The sequence below is a fragment of the Trachemys scripta genome, chromosome 5 (genome assembly GCF_013100865.1).
Source record: "Trachemys scripta elegans isolate TJP31775 chromosome 5, CAS_Tse_1.0, whole genome shotgun sequence".
NCBI classification, from domain to species: domain Eukaryota; kingdom Metazoa; phylum Chordata; order Testudines; family Emydidae; genus Trachemys; species Trachemys scripta.
The window spans coordinates 91,506,371-91,531,039 of NC_048302.1; the positions used below are offsets into that span (position 1 = coordinate 91,506,371).

General features: G+C 41.3%; 1 protein-coding gene across 10 annotated transcripts in view; it reads left to right on the top strand.

The window, feature by feature from the left end:
- The window catches only part of CORIN (corin, serine peptidase), a 261,755-nt gene that overhangs the window by 207,166 nt on the left and 29,920 nt on the right, over window positions 1–24,669 (top strand). For 7 of the 10 annotated variants that reach the window (XM_034771332.1, XM_034771335.1, XM_034771340.1 and 4 more), the window contains 4 exons: window positions 1,039–1,146; window positions 7,564–7,677; window positions 12,856–12,969; window positions 15,512–15,641. In XM_034771332.1, coding sequence (XP_034627223.1) covers window positions 1,039–1,146; window positions 7,564–7,677; window positions 12,856–12,969; window positions 15,512–15,641 — 466 coding nt within the window. The remainder of the gene's footprint in view (window positions 1–1,038; window positions 1,147–7,563; window positions 7,678–12,855; window positions 12,970–15,511; window positions 15,642–24,669) is intronic. The other 3 variants (XM_034771334.1, XM_034771339.1, XM_034771341.1) reach the window with 2 other exon arrangements.

The window sequence follows — 24,669 nt, forward strand, 5'->3', positions numbered from 1 at the left end:
TCCAAGATGGCATGCCCAGTGAACTCAAATGAATTTACTCACAGCAGACTTTATCCCCAAGCAGTGATAGTCAACATAATTATTTTTGTTTAAAAGAAAGTGGAAAACATTGCTATTTTCTTAAGGTCACGAGTTTTATTTGTAACTTTGTATGTGTATAAGTGTACTCTGAGAAGTTCTACTGGATTGGGTTCACAGAAAGATAGGCAGAGGGACCCCTTGTTTGAGGATCCCACTGGGACTTAGGCCAGAGTTAGGAGCCCAGCTGCCTAGACTGAGGCAACTGTGTGCATACTCACTAGTGGAAACCTAGGTGCCTTGGGGAGTTAAATGGTGGAAACTCAGCTACCTAGGGACTTTAGGTGGCTCCAGGGTTAGGTGGCAGCTGAGCAGGGGTTGTAAGGATCTCAATTGCATATAAATGTTGGACTTAAGTACCTAAAATGGCAGTTAGGCACCTAAATCCTTTTGTGAATCTAGCCCTAAGTGACTTAGGAGCAAAAATCCAAATTGACTTTCAATGGTACTTTTTTCCCCTAAGGCACTTCTGAAAATCCTTTCTGGCCATTGTGATGTGAGGATTAATTGGTGAATACTTATTAAGGACTCTGAATTTTAAAAAAGGCAATGTAATTGCTAAATATTATCTGTTATAAAATCAACACACTGAATGGTTTACCTTTATCTGTTCAACACAACATCAGTGGATAATATAACTAGAAAAGCGGTGCCCTCAATCTAAACAATATCTGTCAATAATGTTGTGAGGCTTCGAAACTTGAGAGGTGGCAGTATGTGAAGAGATGGCTGTGGAAAAGTAGTGATGTATATTCAAACCCACCCCATCCTCCATATTTTCGTCCAGGATAGTTTCTGTTTCTGCATAGCTCCAACTTAGTATCTCACAGGGTTTCTGTTCCTGTCTTTTACCCATTTAACTCAGTCAAAGTGATAAATAATAATAATAAATAACGAGTACTGTGTGATAATTAATGCTTTCCAGTTTGCTGAAAGTGTTATGTTTTCTGACATTGACAGAGTGCTCACCCAGTCACTTCAAGTGCCGTTCTGGAAGGTGTGTCTTGGCCTCCAGAAGATGTGATGGCCAGGCTGACTGTGAAGATGATAGTGACGAGGACAACTGTGGTAAATAAATGAAATGAGTCAGTTGATTTAATGGAAAATGGCTGGAGTATCAGAGGACATAACTGTTGCTCTCTGTCATTTTGTTCAGTGCACAGTCTGAAAGTTCAAAAGATAAGCCCCTTTTCCTCAAGAAAAATCTGTGAAATGTTACATGTTACTGTCAGCAGTAGCCTCGAGAATATCACTTGTAACTGCAAACTTTATTTTCAGTTTCATTCCAGAGTTTTTTCATGGTGAAAAGCAACTCTTACTGCTTAAATGTAGAGAAAGTTCTTTGGCTGAGCAGCAATGAGAAAATCCCCTGGAAAAAAATTCTAGTTAGTTAACAATTGTTTTGGTTGCCCTTCCTTCAAAATTATTGTCATTGACACTTGCTTTTAACTCCTGAGAACACTAATAGCTAACTATCTTTTAGAGTCATTTTATACTCCTTGACTTTAAGGTCTGAAATATTGCTTTGATACATAAAACAAATTTCTTAAGTAGATCTCTCTCTTTTTAGTCTAGACAAAATGTTGCTAGCAATCAACGGAATTCTTATCAGCCTCTATAAATATGGAAGGCTGCATCTGCTAGAAAATTACAGCTGTCAGAATGACATTACATTGACCATGGGTAATGATGTTACTGAAGAACAGCCAGTGCTTTTAGAGCTCTAGAAGTTGCTGTCTCTAGCTCATTCATATTCTTTGTGTGTAGGACAAACTCAGAGATCATTGAACTTTCCCTGTGTAAATGGCTAGCTCAAAATATATTGGATTTATTATTTTTTTTTAAGAAAAGAACACACCGATTTTTGTACCATTAGTTCACCAAGCTGTATTTACAGAATGTATATTTTAGATGCCATAAACAACCAGTAGTGGATACCGTGTTAGGACAACCAGACTGATTATGTCCATTTATGTCCTATGACAAGATCTGCACATCACAGGATGAAGGGGGCCATTTACAGCTCCCACATTCTCAAGCTGCCCTGGCTCGAGTGTAAGTTAGAACAACCCAACTGTAAGAGTCCATCTGCAAATTTAAAATTGGCAGAATAGAGCTGTGCTCAGTGCCAGCTATGCCCTCTCCCTTTCTGCCCTTCCCTGCTCTGACATGCCCTTTGGGGTTGGATGGATTGCTTGGTTGTCTTAGGACCAGCTCTGCAGGCTTTTGCTCTAGATCTGAGAGTTTCCTTACTCCACTGGGGATAGCCAGTAAATAGCAGAAAGGTGGCAAACAGGAGTATTGTGGATGTGAAGGAGCATAACCTTCAAAATCAGCATTTTGTCCTCTCCAGTTTGCTGCAGCTCTAGTTCTCACTGTAGTATTTTAGCTGGGATAAAAAAGTCCTGGCATTTAATTTTAAGGACTCAAGTAATAAGAATTGCACAATGAATATATCAGTGACAATGAGTTAACACATAACTTTAAGGAGAACAAAGGTGAGATAGTACATCAATCCCCTTCTCCCATCAAAAGAAGTATTTGAGATGGGGATTGTATAAATACAGGCATGTTTTCATAAACATTAAATTAAGAAAGTCATGTTATTGCAAAATCCTTATTCTACAGATGCTCATCAAAAACGACACATTTGGCATGCAGAATAGAACTCTCAATCTTCTGCTGCAAAAATAGTTTATATGTCCATGGCCAGAGTCGTTGAAATATACACACTGAATTTCTGTTCTAACGGGTGCCTCTGTTCCATTCAAAGATAAACAGTGTTAATGCATTTATGTAGTGTCCTCAGGAGTCATAGGACACTTGACAGCAAAACATTGTACAAATTTTAAAAGTAATCAATAGCAACTGGGAACAAATATTTAGTTAGTGGTAAATGCTTAGTCAGACTGATGCATAACTTTGGGCCTGTCTAACAGTAAGTGCAGCAGAAGCTGGGGTGTAAACTTACAGAGCACTAGCAGGCTGTATATTAGCTGTCCATGTGGACTCTGCTACGCTGCACTAAAAGTTCCTTAGTGTGCATTGACCTATTCCCATTTCAAAGTGGAGTAGATCAAAGTGCTCTACAGAATTTTTATTATGCAGCAGCAGGATCCCCTACAGACAGTTACCACACCGCACTCTAGTGCACAGTAGGTTTACAGCCCAGCTTGCCATGTACTGTTTGTCCAGACAAGCCCTTAGATTCTTAGGCTAAAGTCACTTATTCTGTTCTATTCAGGTTCTTATATCTCCCCTCACCATCGTGCTGTCCGAGTGCCTTCCACAAGTACATTAAGCAATGGGACTAGCATTCACCTCCTTTTTCACTCTCAAAGGGAAAATTAGCAGAGAGGTTTGGGGGGTTTAACATTTTTTTTTTGTTCATTCAATATATGTCTGCTATGCTATATGTATTTATTAGGAAGGCATGGTCAAAGAGCTGCACCTTGTACTTGGAATGGAAAGTGGTGATATTTGAGATGGGTATTAGAACCTGTGAGAGTTTGTTTCGCAGCCTTGCTCTGGCACCCAAGAAAGCTCTAGCCACTGCACAGATGAGCTTTATTCTTGCAGTGGATAACTCTATTGTCCCAAGGAGCAGGACAGGGACAGGAGAGATCACAGATGTGGGTATGTGTGTTGAGTAGCCACATACCAAGCATAGGCCCAATCCTGGAGTTTCAGGCAATCTTTTAGGTATCCTGTGCCTAGACCATTAAGTGCCTTTAAAATGAAGACAAAGCCTCTGAATTTGACCTTGGACATATTCCTAAGATACAAAAGCCCTACCTGGGACAGCGATGCATAAGCTATCCCTCCTCTGGTACAGGGAAGTGTAACTCACACACGTGTTGCACCCTGGACTTCTGTAACTTAGGAGGGAATTCAACCAGAGGAAGGGCATTCAGGAATTTCACAAAATCGATTTCTGAGATATTGGCACCTTCAACCCAAATATTAGCTCTGATTTGGGATAGAATCTGTAACCTACACTGAGCCAAACACAGAGCATGATAACCTGGCTTTCACCATTGCCTCCTTGGCCCATCGGGAACCATTTCAACAATTGATAACTGTCAGCACCAAGGTGTTTAAATATGAGAAATGAAGATAAATTAATAATGCCTCATTCTGGTTGTCATGAACTGGGACATGGGTGGTCAGCCTAGTGGTTGGAGTTAGAGTCAGGAACCGAGCAGGGCTGTAGTGGACTGAGCAGGACAGGAGCAAGGCTGGGAACAAGGCAGGAGCAAGGCTGGAGTGAGACTAGGAGCAGGGCAGCCACAGAAAAGATAGCAGGTATGGGTGCATGCGTTGAGGAGCCAGTGATCAGTTGCTGATGTGGGGCTTAAAAGTAGACTTGCTGACTTTCTCGGCCAGTCAGGCAAAGTGGCCTATCAGGTGGACCTGTTGTTGCTCACCTGTGCTCATAGGCTGCCTGGAGACTTGGCAGACACCGCTGCAAGTCCTCATTCCTGACACTTGTTCATCATAATATTGCTTATTCTTCCCCAGTAATGCGTGACCTCTCAGGAAGGCCAATTATTCCTCTGTGTACAATTCATAACAGTTCTAATGTGGCTGATTAAGTAAGATGTAAATGAAGTGGAGTACTATGTGCATTCAGTATACTACATTACAATTACTGATGGAGGAACCCAAATAAATTATTTCTGTAGCCAGGTGAGCTGACTTTTCTCACTCAATCATAAATGTGTTCACCTTGGAAATAGACGCTGTGTAAGCTACATTTCCTTTTGCTAACTTAGTAACTGCTATCCTTTGCTGAACTAGTGCACTACATGAACTCCAGCCGCAGGAAAAGTTTAATAGTACTATACCATCCAAGCCACTCGTACTGTAGGAACTCACAGAACCGAGGTTTGTTTATTTTTTGTTTTGATCACATGGGCCAGTCACCTGAATCTGAACTCAGATTAAGTTTAAAGTATGAAAGCCAATGTGATCGGCTATAGAATGGATTAAAAAAGGCAGCCACAACTCCATCTAATTTAAATAAATATTAGTAGAGTAAAATCAAGGGAATTCTATTTATCATGTATTATTATGACCTCCTGTGTTACTATTGTGTCAATGATGCATGAGGACATTTCTTCATCAAAGTGAACTGTTTCCAAACTCTGATGTTGTAGTGAGAAGTTTTAATAATTATTTACAGAAAACTGTAAAGATAAAATTGGAAAGCTAGATGTTTTATAAGCCTACATCATGCCATTCTTAATTTCCTCCATTTGACAAACAAGGTGCCTACTATTTCCCCATACTAATTTTTCCCCTACTGTTAATCACACCTTCTTGTCAACCGTCTGAAATGGGCCATCCTGATGATCACTACAAAAGTTTTTTTTCCTCCTGCTGATAATAGTCCACCTTAATTGATTAGTCTCGTTAGAGTTGGTATGGCAACCCCCATTTTTTCATGTTCTCTGTATGTATGTGTATATATATAATCTCCCTGTATTTTCCACTGCATGCGTCTGATGAAGTGGGGTTTAGCCCAGGAAAACTAATGCCAAAATAAATTTTAGTCTCTAAGGTGCCACAAGTACTCCTCGTTCTTTTTTGCTGATACAGACTAACACGGCTACCACTCTGAAACATATCAAAAAACTCTGACCCAGTTTTACAAGAGTTCATCTTGATTTTTTTATGAAGCCAGTGCAACTGAATAATGTCACTTGGAGGAGAAAATGGCTGTGTTAGTTGCATAATAATGAATTTTCAGGTAGACGCATATAGTTGGCAAGGGTGAATCTGTGTAACCACTTGATGCAGTGGTAAAATATTAGATTACTGCAAGCAAGGAAATGTACTTATGCCCAATATGGCTAGCTCCTCTCCACCTCTCATTCTGTTCTCTGCCTCTTTTTACATCAATACTGCAAGAAAAAATATTCATGGTATTTAATGGAGATTACCAAAAGAAACAAGTTCACAGTATTTCCATTTTTGAAAGAAGAGTATGCAAAATGTTGATATTTTGAACACAGCCCTTTACTTTTAAATTAAATTGTGCAGAATCCAGGATGAGAACTACTCACATATCCTTAGTGATGTATATCAGAAGTAGTTTGGTATTGATGTTTTCCTGAATTAGGGCCTAAATTGATGGATCTAGTATAAGCAAAGGATAAGGTAAGAGTAATTGATCAGAAAGAACAATGGAACATTGTATATTTCATGCCTATTTGAATAAGTGTTTACTTTGACAATTTGCTTCTATTCCCTCATCAGTAATGATTATTTTTGATACTTTTTAAAATATATATTAAAAATTGAACATACCTTGAATTTTTCAGAAACATTAAGGAAAAAAACACCTTATAGAGATCTGATATTGGAAGTAGATCTGGGGCAACATTCAAAACTTCATGAATTCGTGTAGATTTCAGCAGGGTTTTTTGGATAATATGAAAAAAGAAAAATGTTTGGAAATGTCAAAGTGATTTGTTTTGACCTTATCAAAATGGAACATTTAGATTTTTGGGGGCTAGATGCTTAAGGAGATTCAGGCACCATTCACAAAACAGGAGAAGGAGGTGGTCTCATAACTTTTTAGCTCAGTGGTTACAGCACTTATCTGGGATATGGCAGATCCAAGTTTGAATTGCTACTCTGGAGCAGGGACTTGAACCCTGGTCTCCTAGGAGTGCCCAGCTAAGGGTATTCTGGAGTAGCTCGCTCTCAGTTTCTCCAGAAACTGCAAAACTGGAATTAATTTGCAAACTTGACACCATCAAATTAGGCCTGAATAAAGACTCGGAGTGGCTGGATCACTACAAAAAATAATTTTCCCTTTGTTGATACTCACCCCTTCTTGTCAACCGTTGGGAATGGGCCACATCCACCCTAATTGAATTGGCCTCATTAGCACTGACCCTCCACTTGGTAAGGCAACTCCCATCTTTTCGTGTGCTGTGTATTTATATCTGCCTACTGTATTTTCTATTCCATGCATCTGATGAAATGGGTTATAGCCCACAAAAGCTTATGCCCAAATAAATGTGTTAGTCTCTAAGGTGCCACAAGGACTCCTTTTGCTGAAACAGACTAACAGGCTACCCCTCTGAAATCAGTTTCTCCTGTTGAGGCTGTTCTTCTTTGTATAAAATCCTTGAAGAGTCACTGGAGCAGGGACTGGAACCCAAATGTTCCCCCTCCCTGCTGAGTGCCCTAACCACTGGGTTACAGAGTCATTCTCACTTGCTTTCTCTTTTTGACCCAATGACAATTCAAGTTTCACGTTGAACAAAATGTTTAGTTTCACCTGAAACAATTTTTTTCCAACTTTTTCAATTCACCTAAAATTTCAAAAAAATTGTTTAAATTTGACCTGAACCAGTTTTTTTCCTGTTTCTCAGAACTGCAAGCTAACTGAAAAATCAGCCATTCACACAGCTCTAATTGCATGTAAATGTTAAAATGGAATATCTCAAAGCTCTTGTTCTCTGTGTCCAGGTTGTGGAGAAAGGGGTCTTTGGGAATGTCCATCAAACAAGCTGTGTATCCAGCACGCCATGATCTGTGACGGCTTTCCAGATTGTCCTGACAAGGTGGATGAAAAGAACTGCTGTAAGTGCTTAACCTGGGTGATAGTCAGGACTGAATCTAGAATTTTGGGGGCACTGGACAAACTGTAGAAGCAGACCCCTAAAGGCATAAAGGCCCCACCCTTCCCCTTAGCTTCCTATCATTTGCCTTGTTGCTCCAAGTTCTCCCTCCTATAATCTCTCTCCTTGGTTCCACTTCTCACTGCTGTGGCTCCATATCTCCACCTCACCCTGTCTCACCTTGCCTGGTCTCTTTCCGCATGTGTCCATTTGGCTGCTTTTTTTTATTTGTAGCTCCTTGGCTGCTGTCTCTTCCTCTAAGCCCCTTGACTCCCTTTCATATAACCTATGGCTGCTTGGATCTTCTTCACTCCTACTTGTCTTACCCAATCCCAGGACTTTTTGGTTTTTGTTTCTCCCCCTGCTCCCTTTGCTCCTTTCTTCCCATGTTTCCATTGTCTCTTCCTTCTCACCATATCCAAGGTGGCTATGAGTGCAAGAGGGAATACAAGTGTATCCCATGCAGTGCAAACAAGAGTGTAGGGATACCCCAATGACTCCCATTGGAGCCTGGGTAATGGTTCTATACTGCAACCACTAAAAAATTCCTCCTTCCTTCAGCTGATAGCTAGGAACTGACATGAGTTCCTTTTCATAGTATACAGCTTATCAGTGGGATAGGAAGAGGAGGAGGAGGAGCTATTGAGTGGCAGCTGCTGTACAAGCTTCCATCTTGTTGCTTATCCTTGCAATGTGTATGTGAAGTCATTAGTGGAGATTGGGAAATGTTTTTGGCTGCAATGTAATGTATACGTTGATGGTTCTCTGTTTCGTCTGTTTTTAATCAAACCCAGTTCTATGGTCTCATCTTCTGCCATCTGATCTGCCAAAGAGAGGAATGGTGTCTATTAGAACTCATTGAAAATCTGAATTTCAGTCCCCCAGAAAATTCTGATGTTTCAGCATTTGTTTTCATTCTGATTGTGGAAACCACATTTTCAGCTGAAAAAACAAGTTGACATATAATTCCTGACCAGCTGTGATGCTTGTTGGAAGGGGCAGATGCTTAAAGAGGCAGTGTCTGCACCATCTGTGTAGGGTAAATGCACATGTTTTGCCATACAGAATGCAGCTGCTCTTCTCTAGAAGAAAACAGCATCAGTGCTCAAATCTCTTTTTGGCTTCCTGTATGCTTACAGGTGCAAGTATTGCCTGATTTATTGATGGTGGATTGATTACTTAAGAATTCCCAATTAATAACTTAACACATTGAGGTTTGATAGGCTCTCGTCCGAAGATCTGATCCAGTATTATTAGGATTATTGTTCAGTTGGGAACCCTGACATGTATGGCTGGAAAAGATCTTTTGCTCTTTTAAGATTTGTATTACTAAAGTTAGTTAACACACAAATGTTCCTGTCCAGATGACAGTATGAATAATACGATAATAATTTGACATCCAGTATCATCTCATGCATATACTCACAACTATTCTTCTGGAGACCTAGAAGTAATGAGACAGGACACCTATGGACCACAAGCTGTCTTCTCTCTGGCTTGCATAATGATTAAGGCTATGTTTTAGTCATAGATATTTTTAGTAAAAGTCATGGACAGGTCCCGAGCCGTAAACAAAAATTCATGGGCCTGTGACCTGTCCATGACTTTTACTAAAAATACCCACCCTGACTAAAACTTGGGCAGGGGGCCGTGGGTGCTCTGGGGTGGGGGGGTGTAGGTGCAGGGGTGCCATGGGTGCAGCTGCTGCAGAAATCATGGCGGTCACGGAAAGTCATGGAATCCGTGATTTCCGTTACCTCCATGACAGACTCACAGCCTTAATAATGATTGCTAGGATCGAGGTTTTGTCAGCCTACCTCATGGTCAGGCCTATTGTAGGGTTTGATGACTGTCATGAATATTCATAAGAATGAATGAGAGTCTCCTTTGCCCATAACTAACTGTTTTACCCTAATAATGTTGGGGTTTCCTTGTTCTAATCTATGGATTAGTATATTAATTATATCAAACTCATTAGCACATATGTCAATTGGTTACTATAATAATTCTGTGGGTAAGCATCTGCTAATGTGCCTATCACAAAATACTCCAAACTGGCATCAATTGACTTTTTGCAGTTACCCATCAGCATTCTGCAAAATTTCAACAAAATTATTTATTGCAAAATTATATCTTATGCCATTTTATGACCTAGCGTTACTGCTAACGTACAGTAAGCTAAACAATTTACTTATGCCAAAGTTCATATCCTTATGCTAACTGCTTAAGTTACTATTTTAAAGGATTAGGCCTGTTGGCTTCTTGCATTTCTCCCTTATATTTTATCTTAACGCATATTAGCTAGTTTTGGACTCAGCGTAACCCATAAGCTAATGCACAGATTACACAAGTCAAGATGGTCTCTAAAGCTCTGAATGTTTTGAGATGTGAATAACTGAGAGCAACTCCCTTTACATAATAAACTACAGCTTTTCAGATCAGCTGGGGTACTGTACTTATGCTATTTATATGGTTCCCGTAACTGTAGAATAATGTCTCACAATCTTTAATGTACTTTTACTCACAATGCCCCTGTGAAATAGGGAGGTACTATTTGCATTTTACAGACAGGAACTGAGGAACAGAGAGACTAAGTGGCTTGCCAAAGGTCACATAGGAAGTCTGTGACCTCAAGAAACTGAATCTGGGTCTCCTGAGTCCCAGGCTAGCACCCTAACCATTGCACTATCCTTCCTCTCTACTCTTGCTGTCAGTCCTGGGGATGAATTATTCAGGAATGGCAATAGAGCTTCTCAGCTGAGGGCTCTCTAACTCTGGAATGTGTTCCCCTTGGAGGCCTTTCAGAGCCAGAGTTAGAGAGCTTCAGGGCATGATGCGTGGTTGTTTGGTTTAGTTTTTTCTTGATTTTGTACATGCGTGTGCGTGTGTGTGTGTGTTCTTGTTTTTCTGGGTTTACATACTTTGTTCCTGGCCTGAAGACACATGGTTGTTAATGTCACAGCAGACAGTATCAGTTTATATAGTTTTATGGTTTTCATAGTGGATTGTTTTATGTATGTTAAGATGGATCTTAGTGTTCATAGAATCATAGAATCATAGAATATCAGAGTTGGAAGGGACCTCAAGAGGTCATCTAGTCCAACCCCCTGCTCAAAGCAGGACCAATTCCCAGCTAAATCATCCCAGCCAGGGCTTTGTCAAGCCGGGCCTTAAAAACCTCCAAGGAAGGAGACTCCACCACCTCCCTAGGTAACGCATTCCAGTGTTTCACCACCCTCCTAGTGAAATAGTTTTTCCTGATATCCAACCTGGACCTCCCCCACTGCAACTTGAGACCATTGCTCCTTGTTCTGTCATCTGCCACCACTGAGAACAGCCGAGCTCCATCCTCTTTGGAACCCCCCTTCAGGTAGTTGAAGGCTGCTATCAAATCCCCCCTCATTCTTCTCTTCTGGAGACTAAACAATCCCAGTTCTCTCAGCCTCTCCTCATAAGTCATGTGCTCCAGACCCCTAATCATTTTTGTTGCCCTCCGCTGGACTCTTTCCAATTTTTCCACATCCTTCTTGTAGTGCGGGGCCCAAAATTGGACACAGTATTCCAGATGAGGCCTCACCAATGTCGAATAAGTTGTAAATAAATGCCTGATTTGTACAGTAATACACTTTATAAACTAATAAGACATATACAAAAATTAATGAGAACTAAGATCTGGAGTCACTAAAGCTACTGCATGACGGTGCTAATTATACTTCCTTGTGTCAGCCTGCGCTGGGGCCCCAGGGGAAAAGCCTGATAAAGTGGGGCTGGTAATGTTGCATGACTGCCCTTCCTGGGGATTTTGTGATGGCTGGGGTAGCTATAAAATCCTATGGGGACTGTACGTGAGCACAAACTGACATTGGATGATCTTGTGGATACTGGACTGGAATTCAGGAGACCTGAGTTCAGGTCCTGGCTCTGCCACAAACTATCTATGTGACTGTAGTGGAGCAACAATGCATCGGTGTGGCGCCTCCTGCTGGTCATCCTGGAAATTAGCTCTTCCAGGCCAGAGCACCCTCTGCAGGCCGGTGTCTTACCTGCCGCTGGCCCCTGTGTCCCTCCCAGACCTCGGTGCCTTTTACCTCAGGGTTCTGACCCCAGCAGTAACCCACAATCTGGGTCTCCCTACCCAGGGGAACCCCCAACCCTCTATCCCCACCTTGCCTCAGTGGCTACTGCCAGTCCCCATCTAGCCCCCGTTCACTGGGGCAGACTGCAGTCTGCAAACCACTCATCATTGGCCAGGGGGGTTGGACCAGCTGCCTCTGCCTATATCTGGACTGCCCCCCTGCAGCCCCAGTACCCGTTAGTGGTCCCTTAACTCGGCCTGCAGCCTGTGGCTTTGCTAGGCTGGAGCTCCCCAGCTCCCTCTGCCCTTCCCCAGTACTGCGCCACCCTAGGTACCCTTCTCAGCTTCCCAGGCAGCCAGGTCCTTCTCTCTCAAGGAAGCTAGAGAGAGAGAGTGTCTTTACAGCCTCTGGCCCTCAGTCCTCTTATAGGGCCAGCCGTGGCCTGATTAGGGCATGGTCCCAGCTGTGGCTGCTTCTCTAATCAGCCCAGTTTTTTCTAGCCACAGTCCTCTTCATGGCTGCTTTAACCCCTTCAGGGCTGGAGCGGGGTGACCACCCTGCTGCAGTGACCTTGAGCAAGCCACTCCATGCTTCAGTTTCCCACCTCTGAAATGACGATGACAATACTTGCGAATTTTAGGTATCTCAGGGTAAAGGATGAATGTCTAATCAACACAGAATAACTATCTGTGTTAGGATTAATGCAATCCAGCAAAAAGTGAGAAACAAAAAGTTTCCATCTAAAGTTTGTGAGGGACTCCAATGCTATAATGATAGGACCAAAGTTGAAACCCGGTAGCTAGGATGCACTGAATCATGTACCCTGGCCATGCCATTTCCAGACACCATTTCCCACCTCTGAGGTTTTGCTGGCCTCCCACCGATCCCCTCCAGCTGAGTCGTCCTCCTCACCCCCAATAGTTTTTCTGCCTGCTGACTCTATCCCCCTGCTCTGTAAACCTGCTCTGAACTTGTCCCTATGCCTTTACCCAATCAGATCTTAGTGTGCATTTTTATGATAGTCATTTTTAAAATCATCATCTTAATATTTGTGTTTGTCTCGGCAGCATTTTGCAAGGTGGATGAGCTTGAATGTGCCAGTCATGATTGTGTGCCAAGTGAGCTGTGGTGCGATGGGCAGCTAGACTGCATGGACAACTCAGATGAATGGAACTGTGGTAAGTCTTATCTGTGCCACTGGCTGGAAGTGATGTTGTGGATTGTACATGTAATGAAATAGTTGAGTTTTTATAACATTTTTCCAAAGTGGGACTGGGAAGAACTTGGACTAGGAGCCTGTTCCAGGAAAGCATGAAAGTCAGTACAAACTGTACAGTGGGCAAAGGAGAAAGAGGAAGGGTTAGATGGCAAGTGTATGGATACTGCAAGGTGCAGGAGGGGATAAGATGAGAGAAGTGATGTTGACTGAATGGAAATGTGGAGAGCTTCTGAAGTGAGGAATAGAGTCTTGAGACTGCTGTAAAAGAAGGCAGAGAGGCAATGAAGAAACTGAAGTATAGAAGTGACCTGGGCAGAATGACTAGGGCCCTGATCCTGTACTCATTGAATTCAGTGTCAGAATTCCCATTGACTTCAGTGGTGCTGAGAGGAAAATAAGCCTGGCAGCTCCATTTTGAATGGACTGGAAGTAAGAAAGAGGACAGTCAGCAGAGAAACCCGACTATTACCCACCTGCAGTACCAGCACCCATAAAAAGGCCTCATGCTTTTATGTGTTATTAAAATAAGAGTTCTCAAAGCATGACTGTTTGAGTAAGAATTATGTAGGTCCCACATAAGCAATAGCAATATTTGAAGGAAGCAGGGTGTGTGTGTGTGTGTGTGTTGTGGTGTCCTCGCCTATATACCCTAACTCCACCAGACAGCAATTGGCTGCACTGTATATGTGGTGCTACTGAAGCTAATCTATTTCTCTGTATGAAGGTAATACAGTACCACAAAGAAATCGGGTGTTTTATGACATTTTTAGTGTAAAAGAGAAAGATATCCTGTTATTTAGAGAAACAAATATTCTTTATTCATAATGCTGAGAAAATACATTGGGCACACATCTATCAAAATTACTTAGACAGTGGAGACAAAATATAAACATGAGTTTGAAGTACCAAGAAGGAGGAATCAAAGATTAATATATAATTTTCTTATAGAGAGGTAAAAGCAGTGTTGTATGAATGAAAAATGCTTAATAACTAAGTTAGGATGAATGAAATCCAAGAATAAGTGAGAAGTACAAAGTTTAAATAAAAACAATATGTATTTGGGGGGAAATGCACACAAAAAACCTTCTGTCAAGAGTTCCTGTGACAAACTGTAACAATATAGGGGGATCTAAGTTTACCTCAATGCATTTTTGGCCATTTGGAAACTTTCTTGTGCAGGATCAAAACAAAGGCAGACATTAAACCAATAAACAGGTTGGGGAAAGAGATGATGATAATAGCAGAGGATGGTCTTTTTTTGTAGGCAATAGCTATTGATTGTTTTTCATTTCTATAAACACACCTGATATAGTCATAATAGGAGCAATATAAATTTATCAAGGGCCAGATTCTGATACTGTTCTTATATTGAGCAGCACCTTATCCCACAAATGGTCTCATAGATTTCAGTTGGACTACTTGTGGACTCAACATGTACTACTCAACATGAGAGAGGTTCTCATTCTAGCCCCATATAAACAAATGATGAATTAAAGTGGTTTGGTTAGAGCTAAACTTCAGGATGTCTCTCTTGTTTGTTATCTTACGTATTGTCTTGTCTAGGACTACCTACATTCTGATGGCCACTGCTGCCTCCTTCTTGAATTGTGTGCAGCGGCAGTCAAAAAAGCAAACAGGATGTTAGGAATCATTAAAAAAGGGATAGAGAATAAGACGGAGAATATCTTATTGCCCTAATATAAATCCATGGTATGCCCACGTCTTGAATACTGCATACAGATGTGGTCTCCTCATCTCAAAAAAGATATACTGGCATTAGAAAAGATTCAAAGAAGGGCAACTAAAATGATTAGGGGTTTGGAATGGGTCCCAGATGAGGAGACACTAAAGAGGCTAGGACTTTTCAGCCTGGAAAAGAGGAGACTAAGGGGGGATATGATAGAGGTATATAAAATCTTGAGTGGTGTGGAGAAAGTGAATAAGGAAAAGTTATTTACTTGTTCCCATAATATAAGAACTAGGGCCACCAAATGAAATTAACGGGCAGCAGGTTTAAAACAAATAAAAGGAACTTCTTCTTCACACAGCGCACAGTCAGCCTGTGGAACTCCTTGCCTGGGGAGGTTGTGAAGGCTAGGACTATAACAGGGTTTAAAAGAGGTTAAGTCCGTTAATGGCTATTAGCCAGGATGGGAAAGGAATGATGTCCGTAGCCTCTGTTTGTCAGAGGGTGGAGATCGATGGCAGGAGAGAGATCACTTTATCCTTACCTGTTAGGTTCACTCCCTCTGGGGCACCTGGCATTGGCCACTGTCAGTAGACAGGATACTGGGCTGGATGGACTTTTGGTCTAACCCAGTATGGTCATTCTTATGTTCTTAATTAAATCTTCATAAAGTATAGAGGAGATAAAAAATAACTGGATCTTGCATTACTCGAGGACACTTTTGAAAGTATTCTTATATTTACAATGTAGCAAATAGCATACCAACTTGCTGAAGAAATACTTAAGTTACTTTTCTTTTTCTTTTTCTTTGCAGTGACCCTATCTAAAAACGCAAGCTCTTTGGCATTCCTGACTATTCACAGGTCAGCTACTGACTACCATGTTTGTGCTGATGAGTGGCAAGAAAAGTTAAGCCAACTGGCCTGCAATCAAATGGGTTTAGGGTAAGGTCAGTAGTTTGTAGCATTGATGAATTTCCGAGGGTGATGGGGGCAGCAGAGTTAGTTGAGCCTATAGTGACTATTGTTGGTGTGACCTGTGCAAAATTAAACTTAGTACAAAAAGGGGTAGTAAAGGAAAAGGGTAGTGGAATTCTATGAACTCTTGGCAAGCAAACTCTCATTAAAATTCTGACACTTTACAAATACTACACAACTGTAATTAAAGGAGGTAGTTAAAAAGATAACCTTTCAGCCAGGTATTGGAAAGTAAATTGAATTTATAATTATTTTTGAAACTAATTATGGCTTAGAAATTTGATACCATATTTGTTCCCAGCGACTAAAAAACAAACAGTTAGCTTTATGAAACGAAAGGGAAAAACTATGGTAATTTCAGTTTGTTCACTGGAGTTCTGTTTTTAGAATGTATGCATGAGAATTTTAAAAGGGGTTTTATCTGACGGTCCACCTCGCCAGTCAGAGCCCCTGTCATTTTCATAAAAAAGACGGGTGGATCCTTAAGGCTGTGTGTGGACTACTGTGCCCTAAATAAAATTACCATACAAAAATGTTACACTACCCCGATCCCAGAGCTCATTGACCAATTAAGAATGGCCTGGTTAGTCACCAAGCTGGATGTGAGGAGCGCCTATAATCTAGTCAGGGTCTGTCTAGGGGACTAACAGAAAACTGCATTTTGAATATGAAAGGTGTTAGGGCCCATAATGTGAGCTGTCTGACCTACTGGTGAGAGTCAGGAGTAGGGTCAGGGTCATGGTCACACCAGAGGTCAAAGCGGGAGTCAGAATCAGAAGTCATGCCAAGGGTCACAGCTTGAATCAGCAATGGGGAACAAGGTGTGGTAACAGGAATAGGGACAAATATGGGTAAAGGGAACAAGGCAAGGAGGTGGGGACTTGGTCTCAGCAGTCTGGGCAGCAACAAGCCTAGCAACTAGTTGCTCAGACAAGAGATGGGACAGGAAGAGGAAGCTTTATGATCAGTAGTGTCCAATCAGCCATCTGCTGTTAGTCATCTGACCCCACTGAATCAGCAGGTGTAGCTTCTGGTGGGGGAAGGGGGTATTAGCAGCAGTTCCCTCATCAGCTCTTGCAACATGATGGTATACAGAGTAAGGCTCCTGCTTGGCAGCTGCCCAGGCCTAGGATCAAGACCTGTGGTGCCTGATGCCACCCCATCTCCTAGGGTAATCCATGGGGTCAGACTTCTCTGAATGATTCCTGTGGAAGGTCCATACTTTTACAGGGGTGTGCACATGATGAGCTGGCTCCCAAAAGCATTCTTCGGGCCAATAACCCTCCCAATCGATCAGATAATACACGGGCCCTCTATGCATTTGGAAATCCAGGCTGTCATAGACGAGATATGTCTCATGGTCTTGAACTTGAACCGGGGGTATAGGTGGTTCCTGCTGGGGTTTCCTGTGGGTCTTCCCTTGGGGTCTTCCCACTTTTACCCAACCAGGGAATCTCTTTTATACTGTTGTTCTGACCATACTTAACACCCTGTGCATATGCATGAAGGTTTCAACACTCTTTTCCTTATCTGTACTTCCACACTCCAGGAATATTTGGGTGCCCCGTTTTTCATAGGTTGTTATCTTAGTTCCCCTTATTCTCATTAGCATCTACACACAACATGTGTCCATGGTAACCTGCAGTCAGAACAGGACATTCCATGATGTTACAATCAGGCGTCTTGTGGTCTTTGACAGTACATTGCGGTCTATTTTTCCATAACATCACCTATTGGCCCATCTTTTACAGTCATCTTCTAACCTTCCTAGCATATGGCTATTCCTAGGTTACCCACTCATGTCCAGCATTCTTAAGTCTATGACCTAGTATGGCTAAACTAAAATCTTACAGTCCTCAGCCTCTAGGCTTTGCATTCCAGACATGCTTTACTTATATATCTAATACACAGTCATCACTCCTACGTACTTGTCAATCTATTATTTAAGCATCTGGGTGACCTTTTCTGTTTGGCCATCCATCTGAGGATGATGTGTGGTGGATGCATGATCTGGACATCTTGGAGGGAAACCCAACCTTCCAGAACCTGGATATGACCTGGAAGCCACAGTCTGTGGCAAGATGTTTTGGGAGGCCATGGCGGCAGAAGATATGTGTAACTAGAAGGTATTCAGTAGTTTCCACATGTGCATGGTACAAAATTGGCCTTTTGGGTGTGTTGGTCCATGACAGTTAGTATGATGTTAGGCCTTCAGATTCGGGTAATTCCATTATAAAAATCAGGGGTAATATGTGACCAGGGCCAGGAAAGGATCCCACGTTGGCATCAGGAGGCCGAAAGTCCTGCTCTAGAGGAGTTTTGTGCAAGCACAGATGTTGTAGGACCAAATGTCATCCTGCATTTGTGGCCACCAGAACAAGTGGGCTACAACTCAGAGTCTTGGATTGCCCAAAGTCACCTGCCTAAGGAGTATCATGATGTATGCACAGCACTTCCCATCTTGGGAAACCTTTGGGGTCGTAGAGGGAGCCATTGACATAGAGGAGGTTATTGACCCAGGAATAGTGGCATGCGGTGGTACTAGGGAGATTCTCCTTGGTTGAGGTTATGAGTTTAAAAAAGGATCATTTGGGAGAGCTGCTCAAAGCATGGTAAGGAAGTCCGAGGCTACAGACCCACAAATTAAATGGTGTGGATTTAATGTGTAAGGTGGCAGTTCTTTGGGGTTAGTGTATAGTATTCCCCTTTTCATCAGAGGCCATCAGCCTAGCCATTCATGTTGCCTGGATGATACATCATTATGAAATCAAATCTTGAAAAGAATAGGGTCCAACACAACTGATGCTGATTCAGAGCTTTGGCAGATCATAGATATTTTAGATTCTTATGGTGAGTTAAAACTAGGATGGGATGTTTGGCCCCCTCAAAGTAGTGTCGCCAATTCTCAAACGTAGCCTGGATGGCAAATAACTCCTTGTCTGCTATTTCATAATTGCATAGTTTTTTTTTTTTTTTTGACTACTACTTTACACTGGGTAGATGTTTTCAGAGAACTATGCATGATGATTCCAAGATCTTTCTTGAGTGGTAACAGCTAATTTAGACCCCATCATTTTGTAAGTTTAGTTGGGATTACTTTTCCAATGTGCATTACTTTGCTCTTATCAACATTGAATTTCATCTGCCATTTTGTTGCCCAGTCATCCAGTTTAGTGAGGTCCTTTTGTAACTCTTCGCAGTCAGCTTCATACTTAACTTCTCCAAGTTTCTTCCCCTCGGATTGGATCTCCTGGCTTTCGAACCTTTGTATAAATTCTTGACTGCTGATCTGGACTGCCTATCCACTAGGCTAGGGTGACCATACGTCCCATGTTGACTGGGACAGTCCCTTTTTTAAGCCCTGTCCCTTCTCTCCTGACTCTTTTTTTTTTTTTTTTTTCCCAAAAGTGGGCATTTGTCCCGTTTGCTCTTGCTGCCTTGATCAGTTGGCAAGAGCAAACGGGACAGATGCCCACTTTTGGAAAAAAAAATAAAAGTGAGGTGCAATGTGTAGGGAGCAAGTGGAGATGCCAGCCCCCCACCTCCCACAGCAGGGGAGACAGAGCTGGGGAAGAGAGGCAGCATTCCAACATTCCCTGCTGACCCAGTGGCAGACCACTCTGCCACTGTTATGGCTCTAGCCTGGGATGCAGTGGAGTCAGGAGGGCCTGTGTCTCCCTACCCCTGCCACTCCACTCCCCTCAGCATGGCAGTATTCCCCCTCCTTAGGCCAAGAGGCCTGAGTTTGTCTGTCGCCCACCAGAGCCAGGACGACAGACTGGGGTGGTGGTCACCTCTGCCAGCCCCCTAGATTTCTTGCTGGGTTCCTAACCCCTGCCGGCATTCTAAATTGTTTGTTTGGTGCCCTGCCTTGGCTGAGGGCCTGCCCCCCCCCTCCTCCGAACCACTCGCAGCTACCCTGCCTAAGGGTTGGAGCCGGAGACCGCTAACTTCCCCCTTTACTTAGACTGGTTTCAGGAGTGTGTCAGCAAAGGGGCGTGGTCTCCCTCAAAGACTGACAGCGAGGGAGAGTCACACCCACCTACACGCTTACAAATATTAATGGGGCACTCTACCTTGAATGATCCCTTACAGTATGTGCTAACTATCTATGTTAAACAATCTGGGCTTGTCTATATTACCCGCTGGATCGACAGGCAACTATTGATCCAGCGGAGGTCGATTTATCACGTCTAGTCTAGACGCGATAAATTGACCACTGAGTGCTCTCCCGTCGACTCTGGTACTCCACCAGGGCGAGAGGCACAGGCAGAGTCGACGGGAGAGCGTCAGCCGTCGACTTACCTCAGTGAAGACACCGTGGTAAGTAGATTTAAGTACGTCGACTTCAGCTACGTTATTCACATAGCTGAAGTTGCATAACTTAGATCGATTCCTTCCCCCCCTCCAGTGTAGACCAAACCTCTGTTACACCTTGCATTTTGCTGTGATGCTGGAAGTTCCTTTCCCAGACCTGAAGAAGAGGTCTGTGTGGCTTGAAAGCTTGACTCTATCACCAATAGAAGTTGGTCCATTAAAAAGTTTATCAATTGGGACTGACATGGCTACAACTACACTGCACACACCAAACCACACTGGTACTCTCAGTTTACACACAGCTAAGTGATTAAACAAAGTGCAAAGCAGTGGAGATTCAGGCCTACCCTCTGTATTTTTACTCTCTTGAAAAAGCAGTTGAGGGTCTTCATATGCATTGGAATTAGGTTGTTGCTGTATACATGCTACTCTTTAATCATTCGGTTAGTCTTTGTTTTTATGTCAGTATATGCTTATTGTGTATTGTCTCATAAACATCAACATTTTCATTCTGTGGTTCAAATCCCTTAAAGATTTATACACATGCTTAACTTATTGCAGAGTGAGTAGTCACATTGAAGTCAAAGGGACTATTCACAGTGCATAAAGTCTTTGCAAGATCAGGATTTCCAGCTATAAGAAAATATAAAACACAAGTTGTGATATGACTAAACTTGAAATGATAAAACAAAGGTATCTAAAAGGGTGTCATAAGGAGGAGGGAGAGAACTTGTTCACCTTAGCCTCTAAGGATAGAACCAGAAACAATGGGTTTAAACTGCAGCAAGGGAGGTCTAGGTTGGACATTAGGAAAAAGTTCCTAACTGTCAGGGTGGTTAAACACTGGAACAAATTGCCTAGGGAGGTTGTGGAATCTCCGTCTCTGGAGATATTTAAGAGTAGGTTAGATAAATGTCTATCAGGGATGGTCTAGACAGTATTTGGTCCTGCCATGCGGGCAGGGGACTGGACTCAATGACCTCTCGAGGTCCCTTCCAGTCCTAGAATCTATGAATCTATGAAAGAAGGTGTGGGAGTGGCAAGAGGAGACCAGGCACTAAAAGATAAATGTGGGAAAGTTCAGAGCAGATGTACATAAATCAGAAAGTCTTTAAAAATAATCTTAAGTATAGTAAAGCTCATAAGTAATATGTCTACTTTGTGAAAAGCCATCTTTGTTCCATTTCTTAAAGTAGCTACTTTTTCAAATTAATAAACTATCTGTGAATGAAATAAAAGAATATTTCCCAATTGTATTAGGTGGATTAGCAGTTATCATGCAATATTTTCATAATACTAAATTGTGTATTAATATTTGAATCACAAAGATCATTTTAAAATTACACTAGCCTAGATTAAAGCTTGTGTTTTGCGAATATTTTCCCAAATGAAAACATCAACTCTACTTTGGCTGTGTTTATGCTCCTTTTGTGTTCACTTTTTGCAAACATGATAGTGAATGAGTTTACTGTCAGATATATACACAAAATAATGATTTTGAAGAAAATATTAGAAAATTTTAATGAAAGGCAAATTTTGCACTCTGAGACAAGAGTGTTTGCATCTGATGGGAACAGAAAGAATGTGACCTAATTGTCCAATCAAAACTAACCATCACAAAAAGAGAGAATTAGCACCCTTAAGAGTGATATGTACCTGTCAGCTGGGACACAAATAATACCAGTCGTGGTGCCAAACCTATACTTGCTTTTTTGTCAGTGACAGCTCTTTCACTGATGGAGCACCACATGTGGCCAGAATTGTTAACCTAAGTTACAGCTTAATGTGTGCAATCAGACCGCTTACATAGGGCTCCATTTATTTCTAAACTGTATCAAACTTTTGAGAAACTACTTTTCAATGGTTAAAAATGCATTCCTCAAGCCCCAATGAGTTAACAGAAATTCTGTAGCTCTAAAGATTGCAGAAAGAATGCTCTGGACATAATAGAGTGTGCCAGTCTCCTTTCTAATGGAATCATAAATCACAGATAGAATAAGAAGTTGGATAAAGAGGAAGTACAGCTTGGTATAGGATTAATATACAATTATCTAATACAGGCATTAAAAATGTTTAGCCCGACTGGTCCTGAATCAGAATTTTCCCAATGGATCTCAGGATGTTTGTAAGTTTGCAAAGTCATACTTCCCTTCTCCAAAGAAGGGCAAAGAACACCTCCTCTTCCCAATTGGGAAAATGACACTGAAATAATGTGAGTGGAAATTTCTAATTTCTGTCCCCATTCTGTGGGGTTTCCCTATAGAAGTAATTATTTAACTCTGTCACTTCTAAGTGACTATATGAGACAAAAATTTCAGCCCTCTCAAAGTTATTTTATAAAAGGGTAGAATGCATAATAAAGCTTTTTTGGCCGTGATGAGTAACCATGTAAGAGACGTTGAGAAATTCAGATCCAGAACCTATGTTTGTGGCTTGTGCCTGTCTGTAACAATAAATGTTAATGGCTTCAGTTTTCTAAAGAATCATGAGACAGGTTCTTTTTTCCTACTCTTGAGGCAAAATTCTGTCAGTCATCTGAAGCTTCATTTTCTCTGCTTATTTTCATTACACAGTGATGCAGCCAACACAATAATGGCATAAATCATCTTTGAAGGAGGTCTTCGAGAAAAATGAGAAACACAATACATTTACCAGAACCAGTTGTGGAAAGAAGGAATTTGAACGACTATAACATATTTAATTCTTCTTTAGACCTTAAGCCAGTTGGCAGTAAATACATCACTTATGTGAACGTTTTCTGCATTGGCAGGGAGAGGTACTAGATGATGTAATATTTTCAGGATTTCATATTACTTTGAAATCAGACTTCAAGTCATATACCTCACTTGTTTGCCATTGACATCCTGTATCATTTATTAGATATAAAATGGCCTCTAACAAGAAAGCCTGTAATAGTAGACTGATAACATTTGGCATGTTTTCAGTAGGTTGTTTATTTCCAGACGGATGGATTATATATTAAGTTAGAATATATATTATATAAGGCTAGAAAGTATTGATGAAAAATGTTTTTCCCATGCAATAGTCACATTCTGCTCTAAGGGTAATAACATCTTGAGCAAAACCTTTTTCGTGTGCATGGACATGCATAATAATCCAGAGCATAAAGTGATTTTAAAAAAGGGAATATTTTGTGATTTACATTCCCTGCCACCATGAATAAATTTAAAGAGATAAACAAATAAATGCCACCTGTATGAGGCCATTATACAGAAAGCATTTGTTATATAGATATAGAATTTGTTTAATAATACTTCAGGTGAGCCTATGTTACCTTATGCCTGAAATTATGAGGAAAGTAGTACATGGTACTTTTCTTCTCTGTACAGTTGTTCAAGATAGAAATCATAGTTGTATTTAGTAGTGAATTTCCAGATGACAAGTCCCAGTGCTCTGTAATCTTTAGAACATAGAAGGAATGTCTTTCTAACTGCTTGTGAATCTGTTTGTTTGTTTGTTTGTTTTAATTATTGAGAATTAAATTAGCCGCAAACAAATGAATAGAATTTAATGACAATGAAATGTGGTTCTGTTAGATGAATTTAGCAAATGGTTCCAAATACACATGAATAACATTTCTAAATGACAGATTCTAAAACATAAGTCAGTTTGAAAATGTAGGTATAATAAACTTGACCTCTGGTAGCTGGAGCAACATAAAAAGTATGGTAACCCAGTTTCTGCCTATTGTACTAAACGCAGGCTATTTGTCTGACTGCCAGTCAATATTAATTCCATGCTGATGGTATTTTTTCCATAATTTGTTACAGCACAACATAATGATATGATATGGAAAACTGTACATGTTGCACTTACGAGACAGATGAAAACATTGTCTCAAAAGCTTTGATAAGTAGTCTGGCAAAATGTCCACTGGTCAAATGATGGAATGTATTTTTTTTCTTTGAAGTTCATATGTTTTTCCTAATGTGAAAAAAATGTTAAACATGAAGTGAACAATTGTTCATATGCTTCCATGCGGACTGGAAACCTTCTCACTGCATGAGGGTCAGCTGGTACATTTCTAAAGATGGGCATTCTCTACTGAATGGTAAGAATAGTAGGCCTAGATGGTTATAGTTTTCACTTGACATTGGGCTGGTCAAGTTATTCTCATGTGTTTGGAAACCCACATCTGCTGATCAGGCAGTGATAAAACAATCATGGTCTATTCAAAGTTGAAGTCTGCCAAAAGCAAGTTTCTAGCAAATATTTCTGTTTAGCAACTCTGTGAAAACTGCATGGAATAGTCTCCCTTTCTCCTCCTATGCTAGGACGAGATAGCAGATGTCATTATGGTAAACTATAGTAACCTGCTTTGGAATACAAAAGAATAATATGTGCTCTATCTAGCTGGTGGGCTAACAAACTAATTTATTTCTCATCTGAACTACTATGCTGACCATTGATTATTGTCTTCTAACCAGGTCTGAGTTAGAAAAACGAAGAGTTGAGACAGCATCTCTTCTGCTCAGGACATGTCTACACAGTGGGATAATGTGCACTGCTACATGTTCCCTAGCACATTTTGAAACATTTAGTATGCACCAGCAGAGTCTACATAGACCAATTAATGCACCACACATCAGTGCTCTTTAGAAATCACACCTTGTAGTGCGCATTATCCCACCATGTAGACAAGTCCTCAGAAACATCA